The sequence below is a fragment of the Apteryx mantelli genome, chromosome 3, assembly GCF_036417845.1.
Source record: "Apteryx mantelli isolate bAptMan1 chromosome 3, bAptMan1.hap1, whole genome shotgun sequence".
In the NCBI taxonomy this organism is placed as follows: domain Eukaryota; kingdom Metazoa; phylum Chordata; class Aves; order Apterygiformes; family Apterygidae; genus Apteryx; species Apteryx mantelli.
In genome coordinates this window covers 140,186,074-140,208,258 of record NC_089980.1, presented here as the reverse complement: position 1 = coordinate 140,208,258, position 22,185 = coordinate 140,186,074, and the positions used below count along the sequence as shown (strand labels likewise).

At 46.9% G+C, this 22,185-nt stretch overlaps 1 protein-coding gene across 7 annotated transcripts in view; it reads right to left on the bottom strand.

Moving 5' to 3' along the window:
- DTNB (dystrobrevin beta) overlaps window positions 1-22,185 on the bottom strand; it is a 218,432-nt gene that overhangs the window by 2,384 nt on the left and 193,863 nt on the right. For 3 of the 7 annotated variants that reach the window (XM_067294495.1, XM_067294498.1, XM_013961153.2), the window contains 4 exons: window positions 15,043-15,202; window positions 8,825-8,914; window positions 8,168-8,281; window positions 5,577-5,602 (listed from right to left, as the gene is read on the bottom strand). In XM_067294495.1, the coding sequence (XP_067150596.1) occupies window positions 8,211-8,281; window positions 8,825-8,914; window positions 15,043-15,202 (321 nt within the window). In that variant the 3' untranslated portion in view covers window positions 5,577-5,602; window positions 8,168-8,210. Of the gene's footprint in view, window positions 1-1,730; window positions 1,767-5,551; window positions 5,606-8,167; window positions 8,282-8,824; window positions 8,915-15,042; window positions 15,203-22,185 lie in introns of those variants that run through there. The other 4 variants (XM_067294496.1, XM_067294499.1, XM_067294497.1 and 1 more) reach the window with 3 other exon arrangements.

Genomic DNA, 22,185 nt, shown 5'->3' with positions numbered 1-22,185 from the left:
TTTGGGGGCTCCCGGAGACGAGCTCGCGCCCCCGCGCAGGTGGGACCTGCCGCGCGGGAACCTCCTGAACCCGCCGGCCGGCGCCGGGCTCCGCGCTGCGGTGCCAATCCACCGAGGGCGAGCTCTGCCCGGCGCCGGCACCGTGCAACGCCGGAGGTGGCCGGAGCCGCCGGCCGGAGCCCGGCTCAGCAGCGAGGTTCGGGAGGACGCAGCGCAGTCGTCCGCCGAAGGTAATTTGCAAGGGAGAAAAGCGGGGCAGGCACGCCGGCGCGCGCGGGAACGCGAAGGGCTCCGAGGAGAAGCGCTGCCCGCCCTCCGAGGCGATCCAAAAGGGGCTTTCCGTCACAGACATGCCTTTTTCGATTCTTTCCGGAGGGTAAAGAAGTTTCCCTCTCTTATTTTTTCAGTTGTCTCCAATTTAGCGCTCATCGGTTCCAGCCCTCGGCTGTGTTGGAGGCGCTGCCGGACTTTTCAGAGAACATTGAGCTTCTGATCTTTAAATCAGCAGCTCGGGGCGAACGCTGTCAAAGACCTCCTTCTCTCCAAGCTGTTATCTGGCCATTAGCGCTAAAGGGATGTTAGCAGAAAGCCGCATGTAGCCGGTATAAACTGCTCTCCGGCGCTAACTTTGTCTCTAATGGGATAATTTTACTCCTTCTTGAGTTACCAGATTGTTTCCCAGCCGGGGCAAGACTTGAATTTCGTATGTAAAAACTATTAGAAAAACTCCCAAACCGCTTTCAGGTTATCTCCATCCATCAGTAAAGCGGCAGGGAGGCAGAAAGGGCAAAAGCCCTGCTTTTCTCCTTTGCAGATTACCTTTAGAGGACGACTGTGCCGTTTTTAATCACGGAAAATTGTGTTTTACATAGATCACAGCTAATGAACCTGGCCCACTATCAATTTGGGCTGAGTCCGAATGGGTAATTTAAAGAGGAAAGTCTTGTTTCTCCTGTCCAGTGTCTGCAACTAACCAATCTACAGACTTCGAGCGTAATAGAAAAAGACCTAGGAAGAAAGGTTACCTGCCACCTCCTTCCCACTCCCCTTCTGGCTAATTAAGCGTGCGCCTAGGCTATGTTCGACCGCACTAACCCTCCCTGGTCCCGTCGGAAATGGTGAAAGATCATCATTGTGGCCAAGACAAATATCGTGCGAGCGGATCAGAGCGTGGAAATCCGACCCGGTGCCCTCGTCCAAGCCTTTCTCATGGGGAAGATAGGGATCTTACTCGGGTTCTTCGGAGGCTTTGTCACCCGAGGGCTCGCGCCGTCTCTGCTAACACTGCCTCCTGCTCTCCATCCACCTGTCTGTCTACCCACCTGTTGTGCCTTATTATAACTCAAGCTGCAGGCTCTTTAAGGGTAGAGATTGTATTTTTAGTACATCTGGATAGTGTCCATCACAATAGGGTCCTATTTCCTGGCTGAGGCCTCTCAGTATAAAAGTAACACTCATAAAATGAGAGATAACACTGGTAATACCGTTCTCACTGAAGTGAATGATGGGTTCCCACCGACTGCAATAGCAGAACTGGGTCTTAATAAGAAAAACTCAACACTATTTTGAAAGGTTATGGAGCAAGTGATGGGCAGGGAATGTCCCTCATCTTGCACACAAATAGAAAGGACACCGGTGGCAGGCTACCAGGCACTCGGTCATATGCATTACAGCAACGGGTACAGGGTAGGGCTACTGTAAATGTGCCGAAAAAAGATATCCACACTTACTTGAACTACTGTACAGTCTGTGGTCTTCTATCTAACCTGCAATATAGGGGAAAAGAAACATTTATGAAGTAGGTAATTTTATTTCTTGTAAAATCAAAAATCTACCCCCCCCCCGCCATCTCTTATTGCTCTAATGAGTACCTCTCTTTTCAGTGCTGCAAACGGCTTTACAAGCATTTGGATAAATCTCAAGTCCTAGAGATACAAGGTAGATTAAGAAAGAGTTCCTTCCCATACACAGTCACAGGATCATAGAATAGTTGAGGTGGGAAGGAACCTCTTATCTAGTCCAACCCCCCCTGCTCAAGGCAGAGTCAACCAGAGCAGGTTGCCCTGGATCATGTCCAGTCGGGTTTTGAATATCTCCAAGGATGGAGACTCCAAAAGCTCTCTGGGCAACTTGTTCCAGTGCTTGACCACCCTCACCATAAAAAAGTTTTTTTCTTATGTTTAAATGGAATTTCCTGTATTTCAGTTTGCGCTCATTGCTTCTTGTCTTTTTACTGGGCACCACTGAGAGAGTCTGGCTACGTCTTCTTTGCTCCCTCCCCTCAGATATTTATACACGTTGGTAAGATCCCCCTGAGCCTTCTCTTCTCCAGGCTGAGCAGTCCCAGCTCTCTCCTCGTATGAGAGATGCTCCAGTAGCTCTATGTTTCTCTTGTACTGGGGAGCCCAGCACTGGACCCAGCACCCCAGATGTGGCCTCACCCGGGCTGAGGAGAGGGGCAGGATCACCTCCCTCCACCTGCTGGCATCCCAGTGAAGCCCAGGACACCACTGACCCTATCCAAGTGGTATCCTTGACTAAGGAGTAATGTCTGGCATATGTGTGAACAAGGATCCCTGTATTCATTTTCCAGATTTGGGGTAACCCAAACAGGCAGCAGGGGCTGGCAGAACTGCAATGGGGTGATGCCTGCTGCGACTAGATGGATGGAGCTTTGTCAGCTCCTCTGTGCTCTTCTGGGCCTGAAAACCCGAGTAGACAACTTCTCTTAAGATACTGCCTAATTTGTAATCGTAATCACGGAAGACACAGCCAATTTGGAGTCTTCCTGAATGATTTCATCCTATTAAAGTAGTATAATGTCATTGCTGTATCGACTGTATGAAAATAAGCCTCCCCAGAGGTAATGGGAGTTTGGAGGAAGAAACCTGTGAGGTGGATTAATTGGGACACAGAGACCTCTGAAATAACTTTGTGGAGAAACTTGTGTGCAAGCCAACGGTTCCTGCTGTCCTTAGGAAACACATCATACGGGTAAGTCTCCGTGAGGACCCGCGTCTCCCTTGTTCTTTACGCTCATGCAGAAGTTTTGAAATATACGGGCTACGTGAAGGGGTGGTGTCGAAGCAGGTCGCTAACGTCTGGCATGGGGGACCCAGCAACTATAGCAATATCACACCGAGAAAAAGGCAGGGCTGATACTTCAACAGAGAGGACTTAACTGTTCTCCACGTCCGTTCTGGAGAGGGGCAGAAGTAACGGGCGTGCGCCGCAGCAAGGCAGAGCCCTTCTGAGACGGGGACACAAACGCGGTCACTGCACAACGTGCAAAATCAGGGCAGCTCGAGCTCATCAATCACGAGCGCTTGGCACTGCTGCCCAAAGCATGCATAGCTGCAGCGGCTGCGGCCGCTCGCTGTGCTGCTGCTGCAGGTGTCAGGAATAACCGGGGCAGAGCGCGAGAGCGTTCACCGGGGTGGTATCATCGGGCTGGGGCAGAGCTTGACGCTGAACCCAGACACCGACTCCTCATTCCCGCATGTGCTTTGGTTTCTAGAGGAGCTTCCAGCATTTTCATAGCATTCTCAAGGGTCTGAACCCCACAGGAGGACCGTAGTGTATATGTTGATCATTCCTTGATTTTTCTGCTAGATTTTCATCTAACCAACTCTGTGGCATTAACAAATCACTTAATCTCTGGCAGCGATAATATTTACATTCCACATGAAAGCTACTGGGGCAAGTTCTGCTTTTGGTTATGCGTCTCCATTGCCACTGATTCCAAGGCTGCTGCAATGAGTAACAGAGCAGAATTTGTCTTACTGGGTGTCTTCTAGCATACATCGTGTTTCAACTCCTCAAACTGCCCCCTTCCTTATTTCCCATGCAGGATACAATACACATTTGGAAAAAGCAGAAGCGTCATCTACTAAGAATCCAAACTATTTAACATATGAGGAATGTTCCAGGACAAAGAGAATTCTATGATTTAAAGCCAATGTGATACTGCTTTGAAAACTGTTGTTTTAGCTGAGGTCAAACTTATTGCACTTCTCTGTATAAACTTATCGTTTCTAATACTGATGGAAAAACCATCAGGAAATAGAGCAGTCCCAAACACCTGAATGCTTCACAGGGCTTACTGGACAGGAAAACTCTGGAAAACAAGCTCTTTTAGTATGAAATGTGAGCCCCTTTCCTTCATGTTAGCCAGAAGAAAAATGTGCGTAGAACAAAAAAAAGAATAAAATGTTCAAGTTTGCCTATGCTGAAATTAGATCTGGCTCAAGTAAGACAAATGCTTGGGCTAGTTTGTCCCTATCCAAGTCTCTTTCTCCAGCTTTGGTTTAAAACGCAGAAAACAAAAGTAGAGATCTCTAAGCAAATCAGTGTCACATCTAGAATAAAGACTGAGCTAAAACATTTAATGATTTACTTTCCTGACTAGAAGAAATGTGGTATTTGGGCAAATCTGCATGGAAACTGTCGAGAATACGTAAGGCAATAGAGTTCCTCTCACTTAAAAAATGAAAGATGAGGCAGCAAACTCCAGCAGTCCCTATCACTGTCTGCTAAGGTTTTCCTTCTGATGGGAGTACTCTTGGGGCTCGGTGGTGGCTCTCTCAATCTCAGCAATAAGCTGACTGCCAGACTTGGGGTCAGGAGGGAATTTTCTCCCCAGATTAGGCTGACAGAGATTGTTAAGGACTTTGCTGTCCTCTTTAGTTTGGGCAAGGTCTTTTCTCAAGGAGAACACCGGGAAGCGGGTGTGCGACATGAGGAACAGATATCCTACGGACCCTTCCAACTCAAGCACGTACCGCACAGTTGTTTGCAAAGCTGAGGGCTACGCTCCACGCCTGTGATGATCACTTCCAGTGCTGTGAGTAACTGTGCTAGCACATGTTGTTTATTCATTCACACCAAAGAAAGAAGTGCTCTGGGGAGGATTAGTATCTAGACCCGAAATCCAGGCATATCAGAGATGAAAGAGACCTCCTGCGAAAGCCCGTTGAGCTGATCACATTGCCTACACAGGATTAGCCTCGACAGAGTAATTTTGAACTTTTGTCCAATCAGGTTTATGTGTTCAGCCCACGGTCACACAAGGCAGTGGTTCATCAGATGACAGCTGTTCAGTGACTTTACTGGCAACCAGCCTACATTTTGTTTTCTCTAATATATTACTCCATTTGTTTGAACTGGATTTCTTGCAGCACTCAAACTCGTCCTCTTGTAACACATTTCAAATATCTGTGCGTGGCCTTTGTTAAACAAAAACCATTCTCTAAATCTGAATACACAGACTGTAGAAACTGTTGCAATGACGTCATCGCAAACCATGGCAGATGTGGAGAGAGCAATCCTGAAACATGGCAATGACCGGAGCAGAAAGACAAACCTGTTGAGTGTCTGCAGGTGGCGTAACAGCAACAGCAGTAACATTAGGCTGTCTCAACCCGGAATCACTTGCACTAAAAGCCCTCTCTTGGGACTCTGAATGGAGACCTTGTGAATGCAAATGGATCTCTTACAGAGGAACAGATCAGAAAATGCTTTACAGTTCAGACACCATAATTTGTCCTTTTACCTCGGTCCTTCCCATTCTGCATTTTTTCTGTTTCTTCTTCATCTTCTTCCTCTGCTTCAAAAAAAAAAAAGAAAAAAAGAAAAAGCATGAGACAAGGAGGTGAGAGGATAGATATGTAGGGAACTTTTCTGTGGCAAGGAAGAAGTGGCTTTTCAGGCATAGCTGATGCTGGAGGGGATGGAGAGCAGGCTCCCAAGCAGAACTTGGATGGAAGTGTCATCAGCCTTTCCATGGGCACAGTGTCTATTCACTTCTGGTGGTAAAACAGTCCCCACCTCATCCTGATCGGATGAGTAGAGGTTGCAAAGTGCTAGCTGGAAGCAGCTTCTGCATTGTCCAATAAAGCTGTATCTGGCCCAGGTACTCGTGGGACCAAAGTCCCTTGTGCACTCCTATTTTAGCACTGTAAGAAACAAAGAACTACACAACACACACAGTGGAAAGGAAGTCAAGGCTTAAAACCCAAGGTCAGTTCTAGGAAAGAAAAATGAACATGGTTTATGGTGATCCAAGGTGAAAATCCTGGAGGTTCCCTCCTGAAATTGTAGAGTTTACCCATTCAGGGTGTTCAGTGACACCAATGCTCACAAAAGCAGCTGGGGCAAAGCTATATAACTAATAACAGGCTGTGCCCTGAGAGACAGACTCTCATTTTATGTCTGAGAGCTGGTGGTTCATTATATTTAACTCCAGTTAAGATTAAGAGAGTTTATGGCAAGGCTCATATTTATGTAGCAGCGAGTGGGAGCAGAAGGTCACATTCTTCCATAGGTGGTGGGTCATATCTCTCTGTGCAACATTTCAATGAGACCTGTGTAAACAGGTAATGGTCATTATGAGCAGTGATATCACTTCTGCCTCTTTCACATGCTGCCGAGAGTAAAGAAAGGGAGAAAACCCTGTAATAAAAGGCACAATTTGAAAAATGTAGGTATTTTGAAACACTCTGATCAAAGGGGATCTTGACTAGGGAGTCATATAAACATTTGTCTTTGTTGCTTTGATAACAGGACCAATGATTCATATGGGACTCACAGTACTTCTGCATACTCACTGGTGGCTACCGATGAGTCCTTAATGTGAGCGCAGAAGACAAAACTTAACTCGCTTTTAATAAGAAGAGAAGGGGCTTCTCAGTTTGGGCCCACAACTTGCCTCCTGTTCAGGAGCAGCTTTGTAGGGCAAGGGCTCAGCCACCTTCAGAAGCATCACGCTTGGTCCTCAGACGTCAGAAGTATGTATCTTTTTAAGCTCCTTTTGGGTAAAAATGGTATCAGTGTTTCCTATCCAGCACCTAGTCAGCACCAAGAGCGTGACGACTACCAGCACAGGAGAAGGCAGATCAGGGGATGATCAAACCATCTATGAGAAGCCCATATTGTGTACAGAAATAGGTAACCTTCTGTCAGATATACCCTGAAGCAGTGTTTCCTTGCAGCGTGATCTGCTTTCTGAGTTCATACAAAGGTACTGAGAGGCAAACAGGAGGCGTGGGTAGCGCATACAACGGCGTCTCGCAAAATGCTCAAAACACAATGCCTGCAGCTATAACTGGTGGGACCTGGGGCTGGAGGAGGTGTATCATCTCACAGTTCAGCTCCTGGACAGTACATGCCAAATCCCACTGACTCTCATCAGCTGAGTATAACTCATACTTTTCCTCATTTATACAAATGAAATGATTTCAGGGATACTTCTTTAGCATCTGCATATCATCAATTAGGAGACTGTAATTAAATTTATCTATCTTCCCTCCCTGGTGAACCATAACTACGTTGCACAACACCTGACAAGACTGAAATGACTGTCAATAGTGCAAACCTGCTTTTTTTGCATTAACCAAACTCTTAGGGGTTTCAGAAGAGAGCAGGAGAGTGGAAGTTCTAGCTGACATTTCGACTCTGCCACAAGGCACCCTGGACCAGACACTGAGCTCAGCTATACCAGCGTAAATCTGCTCTTCTATTAAAAGCAAAAAATAACTTACGGCAGACATCTGTTTTGGGCAGAGAGTTTGTTCACTGTGTTTCAGCCTAAAGGGAGCAGAACTGTGGGTCTTGGAACATGGTGATTTATTAAAGAAACACAAGGCCCTTTAACTATAATGGCACTAGTGATTCCTGCTGTAATACATGAAAGACTTTATTAACTCACAGCTGCCTTTGCAGCCAAGACACAAGATTTAGACGAGGTGAATTTACTGCTCAGCAGTAAAATATCAACCTGGTTTATAACTAGGGTTTCTACTTTATAACTATGACTTCTCTGTTAAGTGTGGTGGGAACAAAAACTCTAACTAGTTTTAAGATGGAGCTTGATAAGTTTATGGAGGGGATTATGTGATGCAACTACCGGATACAGAAAGGGGCTGGAGGAGGCGCCTGGCAGGTCTGTGAGGAATAAAAACTGTGAGTTTCAATCTGAATGCAGAATGCTTGACTTCTTTCTTAAAGCAGGAGGCCCATGAACAAGCTGCTGGAATACTAAATAATCATATATTTCATCACTGACAAAGCTCGAGAGTTGCAGGATGTGTCCCTGGACTAGAGCATAAGCTACTGTATCAGTGTGTTTGCTTTCACTGGCATGGTAAAAATGCATGAAGGGTATAATTACCTTTTTTTTCATGTTGCTATTTAATCCGTTGTTGAAATTGAACTCATGTACATTGTGCTATATATTTGTGATTACAGCATCTAATGGGGATTCGTTTTAGAGCAGTCTCACCTGCTGTTAAAATATTGCAGTCATTAAGCAACAGTTTGCATACATGTACTCAAAAATCTACCCTGACTTCTAACTTCTAAGCTTTTGTTGTTAAGGAGATCTGATTTTCAGAAATATGACTGTAAAAGTGGCACTTCTGTCTAGTAAGTGTCCAAGACATACCTGCACGCTACCCTGGAAAAGCTTTTTAGTACTATTATATATGCACAAATCAGTATGAGCAGGAGCGAGTGAGCTTGACTTTAGTCTGCTTCATGAATCATCAACAGTGATACCAGCCAGGTTTCTATCTGCAGGATATTACCTTAACTACCAGTGATAAAATCAATGGACACCCTATTTAGATGGAATTTGGAGTCCTCAATAATGTTAGCTATAAAAACTATCTTTCATTTTATCATTGAAAAAAAAATGAACATATAATCTGGCATAATTTAGTTTTAAATACAGTTTTTATAAAAAAACCTCCTGAAGATAAATCTCCAACTTGTGGCTTTAAGCTCTCCTTTTTTTGCTGCATGTATACGCTGTTAAATTAACTGTTACCTGAATGCAGTTCCTTCACCAGAGAAGACATTGTGTTTGTGATTGAATCAGCTGCTACCAGAAGATCATTGCGGAGGTTCCTCCTTGCACCTGGGAGGAAAGCAGACACAGAAGCAGTAGGTACAGCAAATGCTGCACTACCCTTTCCCAACCTACTTGCACCGTGGTGATCAACCACACATCCCTCACCAACCTCAGTATATGATTAACTTCCCTTGGAAAGGAGGAGGACAGTAGCACCACAGCTGTAAGGCAAGATTCCTCTAACGGCAGCTCGGCTTGGTGGAGGAGCTCGATTTGCTCTGGAACAGAGCAGTTCTGCTCCGCTGCCGGACTGCTTGGCTTACTCGCCAGTACACTGCTCTTTTCCTCGACGAGGACAGCAGTCGTCTCGAGACAGACATCATCTCAAGGAGTCCAGGTGTCCCCTTCCCCAAGACAGGAGCCGCTGGATGCTGTCTGTGGTGCCTGCTCTTGCATTCGTTCAAAGTCATGACAACTGCTGGCTTCTCCGTTGCAACAGACATCGCTGAGGTTTGAGAGGAATAAAAGATAACTGAATTCCAGCCCTTTGCAGCACTCTCCTCTTGCATCGCTGGAGGAAATAACTCTCCTCCTCGACGTGCCACGCAGCGAGGGGCGACTGGCCCCTGCGGTGACGCCGCCCTACCTCGTTCCAGCAGAGCAAGCGGCCCGGGCACTCGTGCCCCGCAGGCCTCTGCTAGCGGGACCTGCTCCCCACACGGGCAACCCGAACATCTGCCAGGGCTGCGCGAGCACGGCGGGGGATAGCGCCTGCCCCCGATTTGCAAAGGAAATGTGAAACCGGCTGCTGCCCGTAAAAGAGATGAGCAAGGCCAGCGGGAGCCGTTGCCTTTCTGGGATGAGTCTTAGGGCCTCTTGCTGACTCCGAGAAGATAACGATCTTGTTATTAGCCATCAATCCTGACCTCCCCGTGCCGGTCGCGCCGTTAGAGCGAGCTATATTCTAATGGCGGAGCCTCCTGTTGCTTTCAGTCCAATTTGGTCGCACCCCAGCGGCCGCAGATGTCACAGACGTGACTTCTCGGTCTTACGAAGCCCTCTCTCGCCGGCACCTTTTTGTGCCGCGCGGTGCTGTTACGGTTTTATCGGGAGGCTTTGATGGCGTCGGTTCATCTTTCCTGCCCCAGCAGGAGGTCTCCGGCGGCAGGTTCTCGGCCTGCGGAAGCGATGGCGCGGAGCTGAGGATTGGCCGTGAGCGCGTCCTCTCGCCGCTCCCGCGTTCCAGCTCCTCGCAGAAAATGGCTGCAGGCCGTCTGCTCGCCGACACATGCACCAGATGTCCGAATCGGCGCAGCCTCCGGGAGCGCCGCTTTGATGCCGAGTATCCGACAACACTCTAAGATCCCTCTGTTTAGGATCCTGTCCTGTCATTTACTCCGGCAAGGGCAGGAAGACAACACATGTGGAATTAACGGAGACATTTCATGTGACATTCTGCAGCTGCACTCAACTGCAGTAATGACAACTGTACATTACACGTTCACGTCTGTTTGAAGTCGGATGCCTCTTTCATTCCAGACACGCCGCTTTAATCTCCCAAATGCTGTGCTGGCTCTTACTCTCCTCCGCGCAACTTTGTCATTAGCTGTGGCGGTGTGCAACTGCCTGCTGCTACGTTTTGCCTATAGATTTTGGTGTTTTTTTAGCACTGTCAGCACACATTACAGAGCTGATGTGCTTTCCAGCGAGGTTTCTTTTTCCTCCAGGTTGTGCTGCCACTGCCCAGCGGCAGCGCCGGGACAGTAACGTATGGGACACCCTCAAGCGTGCACAAACACTGTGCAATTCACGGGAGAAAAATGCAGACTGAGGGCCAGCGGGTCTGGGACCACTGACTTACTGGAAGCCTCCACACCACAAAAACGCCCATGGCGATACGCGACTGAAAGGAGACGCGTTCATCCAATGTCCTCAACGCTGTCGTTGCGTGCAAAAGTAAAGCAGGGCCACTGCCCTGCTTGGTGGTACTTTTGATAGTGAAAGGGCGTCACGTTCCAACCTGCGCCTCCTGCGAAACGAGGCAGTAACGTTAACGAGCCTGTCTGGACATCGATGTGCAGAGGCCTCTGGAAGCCCTCCTGGCTGGTGGTATCAAATTATTTTATTATGTGAAAACATAGAGATTTTTATCCTGTTTCCTGTGTTCTCCACTGGTCTTGAATTTGCCTGATTTTGCATGATTAATGTGAAATCGCAGTAATTGTGCAGATTGCCTTTCCGGAAGGATCATTCCAGGAAACCTATTATGAAGTCTGCTGACCATTTTTTCTTGCAAGAATTTTTTCTAGTTGCTGAGAGAAATAAGCTCTCATTGCGGTTATCACAAGATGAACATTCACTTTTGTTGGCAGAGGTGGATCGTATTCGCATCTCAGAAATCCTGAGGGACTGCTTTCTTCTCTATTAAGATGATAAACAGCAGCATTAGTTTTCTAATTAGATGGTGACCTCTGTATTTGAATTTTTCACCAGGAATACCACGAGAGAATTCTTCTAATATTGCATTACTGTGTTCTCCCTGTGGCCAAGTGGGAGATCAAGAAATCAGCTATGGAGGAATCTTATCTTAAGGCCATACTATCAGGATCACTGAGATTCGGGTCTTTGAAAGTTTCCTTCTCTACATCTGTTTAGTTTCCTTCTGACCCTGACAGGGAAGCTCATAGAAGGCTTGTGATCTGGGAGGAAAGAGAAGATGTCGGCTCCTAATAATAAAAGAAGCTGATGTTCCTACCCATTAGTAGGTCACCTCGACACGGAGAAGTGGATCAGAGCTGAGATCTTCACTCTTTCCTCTCATTGTGACATTTTATAAGAATCTAGTAGACGTGAGTAGGTCAGCAAACATAATTTAAATATTTTTGTTAAAAAACATAAAATAAATGCCACTTTTTTTGCAAGAATTTTGTACTGCAGGCATCGCCTATAGGTTTTTTGCCTCTGCAGAGTCATCACCACTAGCAACACCAAGCTGTTGTGAGGTGCTACACAAGTCCTTAGCCCAGCCTTAAAGAGTTTTACACAACACCTGATAACTGGCAACACATATCTGAGATGCTGTTAGATCTTAAAACCTAGAAAAAGCAGGTTTCCACTTCAGGCAATATTGACAGGTCCCGATGGAGTTCATACCCCCATGAACCAGCCATTCAGGTAAAAGGTATCAATGAATCCTTGATTATTACATGAGCTCCTACAAGAGCCAGGGGTCTGAGGAAGGCAATTCTGACTACAAACCATGCAGAGAGAGCGTTGCTTTGTTGTGGCTTTTGCCTGTGTCTCTGAAGGGAAAAGCAGATGAATAAAGAACAAATTTTGATGCCAAAGCAACACTGTAAAATAAAAAACCAAGCACGTCAGTTAACGTACTACTACAATCATGTGTTCGTTACTCTTAGCTGCAGGAAGGAGATCTTTTCATCTCTTTGTACTCTCCCCATTAAAAAAAGGAAAGGGGAAAAGGATGAACCAGACAGAACAGATTTTCTCAGTAACTTGTGGGACTCATTGCACTGCTGTTCCACTTCATGCAGCCTGGAAAAAAGAAAGCCAATCTGCAAAGGGGGAAGGAAAGGCAGCTGCCAAAGAAATCAGTTGAGAGCTCTCGGCTGTACCATCAAACCCGCTGCAGAGATGAAGAGGAGGCGACTGGACCACCCACAGCAACAGATGGAGTGCTGTGCCTCTGGTATTTGGCATCTTGCCTCTCTGGAAATGCCTGCTTCTGCTCTCGTTTCTGGAAGTGTTTAGAGGGATGAGGAGCTTGTTCCTACCGATGGGATTGGAAAAAGACACATCCTACTCACAGAGGGGTTGTGGATACTCAGTGTTTTCAGACTGGACTTCCTTCATCAACTCACCTGCTCATTGACTGAAATTTTGGAAAACAAGTAACAGAGCCTTTAATTTTACGGAGTGTGCTGAGGGCGTGCAGTGCTTGCTGTAACCCTCTAGACTCAAATGCTAATTAAAAGTATTCCTAGCTACTTTCTGCTCCTCTGCTACCATTTTGTAGTCTCTTTCCTTACCTTCTTCTGGCAGCAGCTCATTTTCCAATCAGCAGCTGATAAATGCAAATTGTTATTTCAAATGTGTTTGCTTTCCAGATGTATCGTCAGTTCCATGAAGTTTATCTTCACGGTTTCTTTGTTTTGAGAAGAAGACCATTCATCTGACAAAGGCATCTGACATGATCCTCCCTGCCCAGCAAGAAACATGCTCCTGAGATAACACTACCTGCGGTTCTGTGATAGCAGTGCACCAGGGAAACAAGGGATTTTCTGCCTTTCCTTCCTTTATTGCCAGTAAGTGAAATATAAAATATGAGCAGATGTCCACCTCAAGAAATGTGGCTGGGGAAGGTCTATTTGAAAATAACTGGGACTGAGGACTTCAGTTAACAACCAGGCCATGCTATAGCGTTAGAAGTCCAAAGGGTTACAGGCAGGCGTTGCTACTCAGAAAGGTAAAATAAAACAAATTTGCTACATGCCTCCCCAGGTGGATGTTCGTCCCTAAGCTGAGACTGCACCAGAGTCTCTTGTGCCCCAGTAATTCAGAAACAACCTCCGTGTTTGTCAGCGGTTCCCAGGGAGGCCAGATCCTGGAGATGTTTCCCTCAGAGCTCTCCACCCCAGGCTGCTTCTGGAGTACTAAAGATTTAGAGTTCTGGACCAAAATGGGCAAAAGAGAGGAAAAGAGTGCACAAAACCTGAGTGACACCACTCCTGAGAAAAAAAAGAACATGGGCACGCATTCTTACTGAGAATGACTTCTTTCAGTATGAACGCAGTTGAAGTAGGTAGGAGTGAAGAATAACTAATTTCCACCTCCCTTTGTAGTGAAATGGCTCCCTGAAGGTAAAAAGCTCTTATTTGCCAAGTCTCCTGACATCAGCCTGACAGCCAAGTCTTTGCTTGTCTTCTTCAAACACTCCCGGAGAATCAAACCTCCATTCTTCCTCCTCTTCAATATCTGAGGACGAGGTTGTGGTCTGTATCGGGTTGAACGAGTTTCCATTTCCTCTGGTTGTCTTCAAGCACTTTTTGAGCCAAAAATGGCCTTGACATGTACAAGTTAGCTCTTTTTAAAAAGGTGCCTGTAAAACTTTTTTTTTTTTTTTTTTAAAGCAGCAGCTAAGTATAAACTCACACTACCTACAGAAGTTGGGGACTAAAAATATGCATGTCAACTGCTGCCCTGATTTTCTCCAAAGCACTATAAGCTGTATTATACAAAAATGGACAGCTTACCCCGGCAAAATGCACTCCATGAGCCCAGCCATATGGATTTTACCAAAGAAACAGAGGACAAAGTGTACAGAGAGGAGCATGGCTAAAACTACCCGATTATCCAGCACTGATAATGTCTATTTACAGAGCAGTTGGCAACAATAAGATTAGGCAAAAAAGAGGGTTTTTTTTGTTTTTTGTTTTTGTTCTTTTCTCAAATGCAAAGGGGAGTAACATATAGAAAAAGTGCAAAGGAAATAACAAGAAGTTCTGACCTGTAGCCGAGAGCGAGGGAAAGTCTCCAAGGGAAAATGGGTGTCCATGCTCTTATGTGCCCTTGGTGTTGAAGGCACGGCAGCATCCGCCAGCACACACCGGACAGAGAGGGGTCCGATCGGACACCTTGGCCTCTGCGTCCTCTGAGAGCACCCTGATGTCCCCAAAGGACCTCCAGAGAGGATGTGTCACTGCTCCATTTCTTTAAATTTTCTCTTCTGTTTCTTCATTATGGCTTTCCCCCTGTCCCTTCTCTACTCCACTTCTTATATTTAGCACTTTTTCCTTCTTCTCCTGCCTTTTTGCTTAATCTTTGGGTCACATTCCGATTGGTCTCTAATTATCCTCTTGCAACTCACTGCACAGTGATGTAAAGCTCAACTACATGATTTTTAAATACAATCAGTTTTTAACGTATAACTGTTACATTACTTGCAGGCATAACTTTGCGAGATGGGAAAATCCCCTCCTTGGAGGGAAGATCATGATCACAGAAATAATTCCATTAAGTTGTAAAGATTAAAAATATGCCCCCAATCCATTTGGTCTAGAACGCAAGAAAGTGTTTCATTAATTATTGTTTCCAAATCTGTGAGCTACATTTGTGTCACACATCATAATGGCAGTATTAACACCAGCTGTGGTCCTGCTTTGCATGATGCTCACCTTGCGCGAAAGCCTCCTGCACATCTCCCCCGACACCCGCGAGGGAGTCCTGGGGGACGTGCGTCGGGGTGGAGCCAGCCGAGGTGGATCTGACGGGCATGGGCATCGGGCCGCTCGCTCCGTGGGTGGGCGAGGAGTGCGCAGAGCCTGCTGCTTGAGCCTGGACGGGAAATAACGAGACACAGTTTCCAAATTTTTAACTTTGTATTTTTTGGGTCAACATCTAAAAATAATTCTGTTAAAAAAAAAAAAAAAAAAAGTAAGGAAAGACACTTAACCAAAATATTCACAAGCTGAGTAATGCGAATGTACGCTCAACCACTGCATCCGGCGACCTTTCCCTCAGGCAACACCACGAAAACCCCCAGAGCTACAAGGCGGCACGGAGATGGTGAAGGTGCCTCCTCCACCACGCCGGGCAAGCACAGCCCTGCTCGGCCTCCCTCCAAGCGTCCGGTTTACGCACGCCTGCAGGGAGATTCGAGGGACCCATACCAATTTGGATTAGTTCAGGAACCAATGTTTAACTTTGGAAAAAAAAAAACCCCAATTGCCCATTATTAAATAAAACAAAGAAATTAAGTTTGGGCACCTGCTAAAAGAAAGGAAAGAGTGCTGTTTTGTAGCGTGTTTGGAGTGCAAACAGAAAATCTATGACCAGAGGTTGACCAAATGCACACAGGTGACGCAAACGATTTATTAATATTTGTGCAAGAAGTTCAGATATGCTGTTAAAATCAGAATTTCTTTTTTTTTTTTTTTTACATTTTCTTGCATCTAGTCTTTAGCAGCCAGGCCGGCCAAGAACATCGCGGGCTGCCTTTCGGAGCGCCTAGGGAGCAGCTCTGCAATACGGGTAGCGGCGGCTTCCCAACCAAAGCTTCAGCGCTCCCATAAATCCTCCGCCTCCCTCGGCTGGGGTGAACACAGATGGGAAGTGCTGGTCCCAAGGGTCTTCCAGACGCTGAGCGTGTGCTGGAAGTCTGCTGAACTTCATAGCAAATGACACACAGTCATGGGCCAGTAACTTTTTCCCTGCGGCTTGAAAGCTCCGAGCTGTTGTAATAGTTACGCAGGCAAAGTTCCCAGCGGCTTCAAGGACAACGCTGCCTGAGCAAAGCCTCCAGAGCACCACCTAGGTCAGACACCACGGTGGATGAAGAAGCAAAGGAGATGGATTGATGAACACATGAGGAAAGGATAAATACGGGCCACTACCGACATGCACTTGTTGGCTCCACGTTGTCTAAAAGACAATTTCATTAAATGCCTGGTACTTCATGGCAGCGAGAGCGAAAGCGAAGAGGCGTTTATCCAGCAGTGCATCTCTCCAGGTTCTCCACGGCATTTTCAGAGACCTCATCTTCTCATTTCCCTCCTCCTGCCAGCAAGTGCGGAGATCCGTGCAGCCCAGCTCAGGAGGGGCAGGATCCCGCTGCGACCCGGCCGGGCCGGGGGGCTGTGTCGCTCCAGGAAGCCCTTCCCCTCCGCACCATCGCTCCCCGAGAGCGCGATGTCAATCTCCCACGGAGGCAAAGCCGTTATTCATAAGTGCTTTGAATGGGCAAAATCCCATTTCATTGCTAGCGATCTTGTTATCGTCCGCAGTGATTTGTTTCTTTCCACAATCTCTAAATCTTATTGCTCAACTCCAAACTCATTACCGATCAGTTTTGTCTCGCTTCGCTAGCGCTGATTTATGATCTGCAACCGTATTTATATTTAAGCGCTGCCTGTGTGCTGACATCGATCGCAGGAAAGCTGCTCATAAATAATTACATATTAAGGCTGATCTCGCCGGGCAAACCAGCGGTATTCCCACCCGCTCCACCAGGACGGTGGTTTCTGGTGGGCTTCTAGGTACTGATGGTCCCCATGTCACCAGGGGTAAAACTGCAACCAGCCTGAAATTGCTGAGCCTCAAGCACCCGGGGCTTTCGGCAGCCTGTATCTGCTCTGCGTTGCCCTCGACGCTTTTCTCGTTGCACGGCGGGGCCAGGGCTGGGTGGCAAGAGCATGGCGAAACGGGCGCCCGGCTGTGCGCGGTCACACAACCCGGGTGCACAACCGGCACCGCCGCAAGAGGAGCACGTCCGAAGCAAAGCTCTTACGGCAAAACCACCGCACTCCTACGAACTGGACTGGCCAGGAGAGGACGGGGGAGAGAAGACAAAGGCGCCGTCACCTGCGAGTGCAGATTTCAGCCACGCTCACGTCAAGCCCTACCTTGCTGCCATGTCCAACTTTCTGTGGAGACACCCAGGAAAGAAGATGATGCTCACGACCAAGTGAGGACAGCTACATCTGCCATCTACTTAGTGTCTCCCTGCCAATGTGACTGATGGCCCAAGGCTGATGATAGATATTAAAGGTAACATGTAAATCTGCTCATGTGCAAAACCGTTGTTTTGAAACCATGTTACTAATGCAGGGATTCAAAGAGCTAAGTAAAACATTCTTGCAACGCTGGTACCAGCAGGGGAGCAGGGAAAATTATATCTTTCAAATCATTAGTAAACAAAGAAAATGCACACACAACATCAGCAACTTCATTTCCCTGCATCAAAAAGCAAAATAAATCCAGAAAAAAAGACCTGAAAATGCACACTAACTGGCAGGAGTGTCTGGATTTGCATTCGGCCATGGAGAAAGCGGCCTTGTCCACTGCTCGGAGGTGCCAGTTTAGTCCAGAGCGGGTCCTGCAGGCCCAGGGCTTCGAGCTGCAGCGCTTGCACAGGCCCAGGGCTCCGCTTTGCAGGAAACTGCTCATTCCCTCTTTTCCTCCCAAACTAAGCGTCAGTCTTGGCAGTCACTTAGATGAGGAAAAAAGCCCATGCATAAATTAAAAACAGAACTAAAACGAGCATTAATACCCACATCAAAGGTAGAGGCCAATTAGTCGGAACTTACTTTTCCCTACAAGAACGCTAGCGAAGGATGTAGGAAGTATTTTATGTTTTGAAATTTGTTCCCCAGATTACACCTCTCGGTTATGGGACCTCAGTTCCCATCACTGTTAATCACTTGAGACCTATTTATAGTGGCAGGTGTGAGAGGGATTAAAAATGAAAAGCCTTCTACAGATTTTTTGTTTGGAAAAGCAAGAGTTCAATTAATAGCATGAGACTTCATTAGTGACCTTTTCCCTCCCCAAAAACATATTTGCCTAAACCACGGAGGGCCAAATTTAGCTCTGCAAGGCAAATTCAACCCACTCCACACAGTTCTCCGCATGCGGCCCATGGCATTTGTTGCAAATGTGCCCTCTCCTTGGATCAAAAGGAGACTTTGAACCCTGGAAACTTCCATTCTGATGGGCTGAAATCTGGTAGCAAAAATCAAGAGAGCAGCACCTAGACACGTTTTATCTACATTAAGACCTGAGCCCTGGGGAAGGCAAATCTTTTATTTATTGTCATTCATCTTTGAGACATCTTGTGTATACAAGGTGCCCAAGCACTTGGGATTGAGCTGGTTTTTAACCGCTGGGCATGCAGATGAGTCGTGCCTGTGTGCACACCGCCAAGGGGCCGCGACTGTCCCTCCTCTGGCATTCCTCGCAGTGACACAGCGCCCGGAAATCTCGGCGATGCTGAGAACGGCTTCCAAATGCATGCACACGCATGCAACATATCTCAGGGGAGACCAGCTGCAAGGTGGCCCACGAATGCTTGCTGGACGTGTGAACGGAGCTCGCAGAGCAGGTCTGCAAGTTCAAGACTGCTGCTGTCCTCTGAGCTCTCCTGGACCAGCGTGGCTGCAGCCACCTCCACCTTCGCACGCTTAGAGCTGCTTCTTGCAGGGGGAGCGGGGCATGCCAGCCCTCTGGGCTGAGGGCTCCCACCTCACAGAGGTCTCCGGCACGACCAGACGAAGGGACTTCCTAAAAGTCTCATTCTGTGAAGGGACGAGGACAGTGCACACCTACCATCCAGCTGGTACAAAAGGCAGCCCCCAGCCTGGCAGTTTGTGGCTTATGGAAAAAGAAGGTGGGCTACCTTCTTGACTGAGGCTGGAATGAAATTCGGACACTATTCTGGCAAAAATTATTAAGTCTTGAGAGTGATCTTATTAAGAAAAAAAAGACCAATATAGGACATATTCTAAAAGACACATATCTCTTCACTTCTTCTGACTAACAATCTTAGTATTAAAAAACCTGTTTTCTTTGAAAGATGGAGAAGAGAACACAGATCCATCAAGGATGGGAGCATTCATATCTCCAAAACAGAAAAGTCTATCAGAAAACTCTGATAGAGGTGGGATGAGAAAAAGAAACTCAAAAGCCCATCTCTTGTGGTTGTACCTCATCACACTAACAAGTGAGAGAGATGCTTTTGGGTCTGGAAGTTAATCCAGAATCACAGGTAGCAAGGACTGAAACTGGATACCATCTCCCAGCACCGCAGGCTGAACACCTAGCTCAGCTGGCCCATAGCTAAGGAGTCGCTGGCACTGCATGGTGCTCCTGGCTAGGGATGAGCAGGTGAGCTCTAGCTTCAAGAACATTTAACACCCACACGGTGAGATGCAGGTATGCGTGAGTCCGGTCACAAAAAACACCTGAGCTTATTATTAAGGAAGAGGCAATCTGGAATGGACTTCCTAGCTAAGGAGAGAAGCATCTCTCATTATTGACCTAGAAGACCAGTGAAAAGGCACCCCATGGCAAACACCGACACTTGTCAAAGTACAGGAAGTCCTAAATATTTTGCATTACCAAGTCATCTACCAGATGACAGGTGGGACAGGAAATGGTCTGAGCTATTCCTGCATGTGCATTGCATGTGTGATCTTGCAGGGGCTGCTACGGGGCCCTCAGAGTTTATGTCTCTAGGAGGAAAGAAAGAATCTGCTCTCATGCATCTCTTCACGCATCAAATACATGAAGAAAAGTGGCAATCATCACTGCAGAATTTAAAACATAAAAGTAGCACTGACATCACGGATTAAATGAACAGAAGCTTTGAGAAGGAAAGGAAAAACGATTGAGTCCAAGTAAATTTATAATGATGCACTCACAAAAAGACAGGGCAATAAATGTTGATTCAATCGCAGCAACAATCTCAGGGGTTTTGGGGGTGTTCATAGCTGCACACATTCGAGAAGGACTTCATGAATATACACTGCAGGCACTGCTGAAGCAAAAAATACTGTTGTCTTCTGTGGCTGGATGTACTGCTGGTTAGAGCACACACATAAACAAGTACTTGAAGGAGAGGAAAAGTGTGTTTTTCAGGCTCCGGGCTGACATGTGGTTCTCCAGTTCCTGGTAATATCTGTTTTCCTCTAATTCCAGAAAAAACAAAACAAAATAAATCTATTTTACATATTGATCTCTCTATTCTTATACTTTATATAGTGTATGCGCTCTCAAATAGGCCTGAGTGTTTTCTCTCTGCACCGAACGATAAGAGGTCCTGTGGAAAAAATGATGCACGTGGAAAAATGATGTAAGACCTTTTGTCAGTAATTATGATGCATATACAAAGCAAAAAGAAATAAGAACGTATGAGCTGTCTTTAACCTGGCGTTTCCTAGCTGTTAACATTGTTGATACTACCCTGCGCGGTGCCCCTTGGCCCACGGCTCTCGGCACGGCAGTGTGTTGCTTACGGGACCCTCCAAGGAGACCTGCAGCCCCAAGAAACGCAACGGATTAAACCAAAGGAGGATGCCGAGCACCCAGGGGAGCCCCAGGGACACTCATAACGACTGCGGGCCTCGCTCCCAGCCTCGGCTCACGGTGTCCGTAAGGAAAAGACTCCTGTCCTAGGAGTGCGTTGCCTACTGAGAGAGCAAGAAAGACATCTGGTGGACACCGACAAACTCGGAAGCGGAAAGAAACAGCAGAAGAGCCTGTGTCAGCAAAGGCAGCGCTCGGCCGGGAGAAAAGGAAGCGGCGGGAGGAAGCGCTGGTTTTAACTGAGCCCCTGCACACATGGGGCAAGTGACCCACAACAGCCTGGGGAGCACGGACAGATAACGGATGCGCTCGGGAACGGCTTCCAAGGCTGAATAAGAAGGTATCATTGAGGGCAAAGCAATAAATCAAGTCTCACAGCCTTCCTTCTCCAAAGACCGAAGGCAGAGAGAGTACAAGAAGAAATGGGGAAAGGTCATAAATACTGGAGTTACGGCTGCTCCTGAGGACTTTGAAGCTGCTAAAGTGGGTCTGTGTCGCGGCTTTTGGTTCCGTTCCTCTACTCGCCAGCGCAGGCGAGTGCGTTTCCAGCTTCGCTCGATAAGGAGACGGGCTACGGAGGAGCAGGCAGGCGTGTAAAGCCATATCCGAGTTTGTTGGCCTACGAGGAGACGACCGTGCTCTCTGGAATTACAGCCTTATAAAAATCCTGGGAACGGGCATGTTATACGTTCCTTCTGAAAACTGCACCAAGGAGGATACAGATGATGGATTTCAACTTAGGAAAACAACTAAGGAAACCTCTGACCCAGCTCCTGAAATGTTTGGGAGCTGACTTAGATTTATTGGCGCGAGTTTATCAAGTCTTATATACAACGGTTCTGAGGTTTAATTTAACAAAACCATAATATTTCCTGAAAAACCTTGAAGAGGCAGAGCTCTGGCCCTTGCATCAAAGATAGTTAAATAGGGGTACAGGAAGAAGTGACTGTAATAGCTTCTAATAGATATACAAAATAAATACTCTCTCACCATCACTTCCCTTGTCCTAACAGTTGTCAAATTTTCTACAATCATCATGACAGAGAAGAGTTTTAAAGGAGAACAGGATCGCTGAATCATTGAAAAAATTAGGGGGGAAGGGACCTCAGGAGGGGCCTGGTCCAAAGGTCTCCTCAAAGCAGGGTCATCTCCAAAGCTGGAGCAGGTTGCTCAAGACCTGGTTCAGCTGATGTTTGAAAATCCCCCAAAATGGAGATTCCACCATCTCGCTGGGCAACCGGTTCCAGATTTTAACCACCCTCATGGGAAGGAGTTTCCTTCTTATACCCAGTCCGAATTTCCCCCCCTGCAATCTGCGAACATTGCCCCTTGCTCTGTCTCTGCGCGCCTCTTAGAAGACTCTGGCTCTGTTTTCTCCTCAGTCACTCTTCAGGTGATGGAAGACTATATCTGGGTCCCCCCCTTTACCTCCTCTTGTGGCTAAAAACACCCAGCTC